Below are 3,257 nucleotides of genomic sequence, written 5' to 3'. Positions count from 1 at the left end.
GTTTTCATGAGCTGTATGCCATAATCATCAGTATTAAAACAATTAAAGACCTGAAATATTTCAGTTGGTGTGCAATGAATCTGAAATATATGAAAGTTTCATTTTTATCATTACATTATGGAAAATAATGACCTTTATCACAATATGCTAATTTTTTGAGAAGGACCTGTACATCCAATAATTATTTCTTGAAAATGTCAGTAAAATGCAGTGTTGGCAACAGACACACAAACATGGCGTCACCTTTGGGCAGCAGACGATAACACTCAAAACTGAGGCGTACGAGCGTACGGCCACATCCTACGTGTTGCCAACACTGAGTCATCACGTTAGGATGAAAAATGTTTGTTTGTTTTAAATAACCATTAACAGTAACAATAAGAGAACATTTCATTTCTTTCCACCAAATCCCGTGCGTTTCATAACAGCACCAAGGGTCCAAGTGTGTGCATTTACCTTGAGGTGGTACACATTTCCCTGCGCCCTCATCACCAGTTCGTTAGCTGGGATCGACTGTCTACAAGCGCTGCACGCCCCGCTGTGCCCGAACAGCCTGCAAACACAAAATCCAGCCTGAGAAGCTGAAAGAGGTACGGCCATGTCCTCCACCTCACCCTCCTCCTCCTCACCTGATGTAGTCGCTGCGGCACAGAATCATGCCACCCTTGCTGTAGCAGGTGGTGCCGATGTCTCCCAGTTGGGCCTGGCAGCAGGAGCACTTGAGGCAGCGTGTGTGCCAGTAGAGCTCCATGGAGAAGAGCAGGAAGCGGTCAGCGATCTTCCCCCCACAGCCTGCGCACGACCTGGGAGCTGCTGGTGCACCTGCGGCTTGGCTGTTCACCATGCTGCGGTCACAGGGGCCCGCCCACACCTGGACAGAGGTCAGAGGTCACTGCGACAGCTGCTGAACCCAGACGTGTTCACCTCGACTTCTCATGCTCACACATTACAGACACCCTGACATTTAAAAAGTCATTAGTGTGAGAAAGAAGTTATTCTGTTAAACATCTGTTTGACCTGCACCTCGTCAAACTGCTTTAAAATAAAAACACGCTAAGCACACGTGATAGTTTGCAGCTTGTTCGTGTCGGGAGGTTTTGTATTGGTACAATGCTGGCAAAATAAAAGTTTCAAAAAGAGAAAACAATTAGGACGGATGAGATTTTGGCCAAACACCTGAGGAAAGCCTTTTGGAGCTCTTGAGCTTCACGGCACAAACGTAGGTCCAAGTTGAAATGGATCAGAACGTTGGACTTTACACGTCTGGACTGGCACTTTAATACATTTCATGGGTTTGATACACTAGTTTAAGTTTCATCACAGATGTTTCCACAGAACATGCAGCTGACAGATGTCACACTTTCAAAAGGTCTAAAAATGTCCAAACCTTTGACAAGTCTCGTTACACCCCCCAGAGCAGTTTAAGGTCAGTTGTTTGAAATGAAGACGATATTTGGAAGCTACTTGTTAAAGCCTCTCATTTACTTGGAGGTCAGGGAGTGACAGGTGTGTGGTTACCATGGTGACCAGAATGAGCCACGCTCAACATTCCAGTTGCTCTGGGCTCTCTTGACCCATTTACACACTTCATTCATGTGATTGATCCTCACTTTTACATCAAATGTGGAAACTGTCTCTTGAGAAGAAAGATTTTAAAAAGCAGGCAGGAGCTGAAGTTGATGAGCGACACGCAGAATTAAACATCAACTCTTCATTTGGTTTTACTGTACTTGTTCATTAGACGTGCAGACATGTGCACCTTGCTAACTACCAACGTGTGCTGAGAAACTGCACGCGACGAGAATGCGCGCGCGGACAGAGCATGAGAAAAAGAAGCGTTACCTGCTCGTGCACACAAAGCCTTTCTTGTTTCCGTGACAAGTTCAGAGGAAGCAGGAGCCTGGGCTCAGTCAGAGCAGGGAGGCCGCCCTCACGAGCGACAAAAACTAAAAGAGACGGAAGAGGCGCGTTCAGCTGAAGCCCGACCGGGACAGAAGCTGCAGGTGACGGAGGAGCGGACGCGCAGCTGCTGCTGCCTCGGTCTGACAGCGGCTCCGCTCGCCCAGCTGCGCGACGGACAGAGAGGATGCAGCCAATCAGCGCGCAGGGGGCGTGGCCTCAGTCCAAATGATTTATGGGCTCGTGGCGTCTCATTAATATGCACAATCTCATTAAACAGCATGAGCGAGACAGGAAAACTGACTGTTTCAGACTTTACTGCTTCAAAGCACGACCTGCTTAACAAACTAATGTAGCATGCTCGGTGCCTTTAACAGGTTTCCCCCTCAGCCCCAAAGTCTTCAAGAGATCTCCGACCATTTTGGCCTTAATATTTTGTTATTTCTCTATTTGACTAAAAGTTGTAATTTTTGACAAATGAAAACTCCTAATTACTTTTAAAAAAATTATGTTTATTACATTTTTCACCTGAGGAAGTCACTATTCTAGAATTGCACCGCTCAAGGTGGCTGCATGTTGGAGTAGCTCTGTTACTTTCATTCTGTGATATTCCTTTTGAAAACTTTAATTCCTCTTTTTTTCTGGATATAAATCACTTTTTTTGGAGTGATTATTTCCTCTGTTGTCGGATGCTGTGCAGCTGGAAGGATTTTTACAGAAATATCTTTGCTTTTGGACATTTGTTATGGTGCGTAACCATAACAACAAGGTTGTTTTGTTACAACCGGGAGCAGCTGATTAACATCTCCAAAACTCAAATAATATCTCTACTACAGCCCCAAATTCCAAATGAGATGAAAAGGAGGCGTCGTGGATGCAGAGCAGGAGCAAAGAAGAGGGAGAAAGAGAGAAGAATGAAGTTTAAACCATCTCTTCCATCAATCATGATGGGCAATGTGAGATCACTGGGAAACAAGTTGGATGAACTTCAGGCCCTAACATGGACCCATCCAGAGTATGGAGAATGCAATGTCATGCGTTTCACTGAGACATTTATTTATTTATTTATTTATTCATTCATTCATTCATTCATTTCATTTCAGTTAAAACAAGACTTATTCCATACAAACAAAATAAGATACATATAAAATGAAAGGCAGCAGAAGAAGAACGAATTCTTATCATTCCTGCCCCTTCTAAACAATATCAATTCAAAACAATCTATTCAAACAATACATAATACAACCAACCATTAAACTTATCACAATTCATTATAATTCCATACCATTATCCAACTTAAATATATTTCATCATCAATACATTCTTAATCTTTTTTTTTAAATACAGCCAATGAATTC

The 3,257-nt window shown here is 43.4% G+C and overlaps 1 protein-coding gene across 1 annotated transcript in view; it reads right to left on the bottom strand.

Annotated features, from left to right (window-relative positions):
- LOC119413731 (LIM domain transcription factor LMO4.1-like) overlaps nt 1-844 on the bottom strand; it is a 30,934-nt gene extending 30,090 nt beyond the window's left edge. The window contains exons 1-2 of the mRNA XM_037680784.1: nt 630-844; nt 457-553 (exon numbers count right to left, since the gene is read on the bottom strand). Of these exons, the coding sequence (XP_037536712.1) occupies nt 457-553; nt 630-844 (312 nt within the window). The remainder of the gene's footprint in view (nt 1-456; nt 554-629) is intronic.
- Between the last annotated feature and the right edge of the window lie 2,413 nt (nt 845-3,257).

The sequence above is a fragment of the Nematolebias whitei genome, chromosome 8 (genome assembly GCF_014905685.2).
Source record: "Nematolebias whitei isolate Nwh7 chromosome 8, NemWhi1, whole genome shotgun sequence".
Taxonomy (NCBI): Eukaryota; Metazoa; Chordata; class Actinopteri; order Cyprinodontiformes; family Rivulidae; genus Nematolebias; species Nematolebias whitei.
This window is presented reverse-complemented; position numbering and strand designations above follow the sequence as displayed.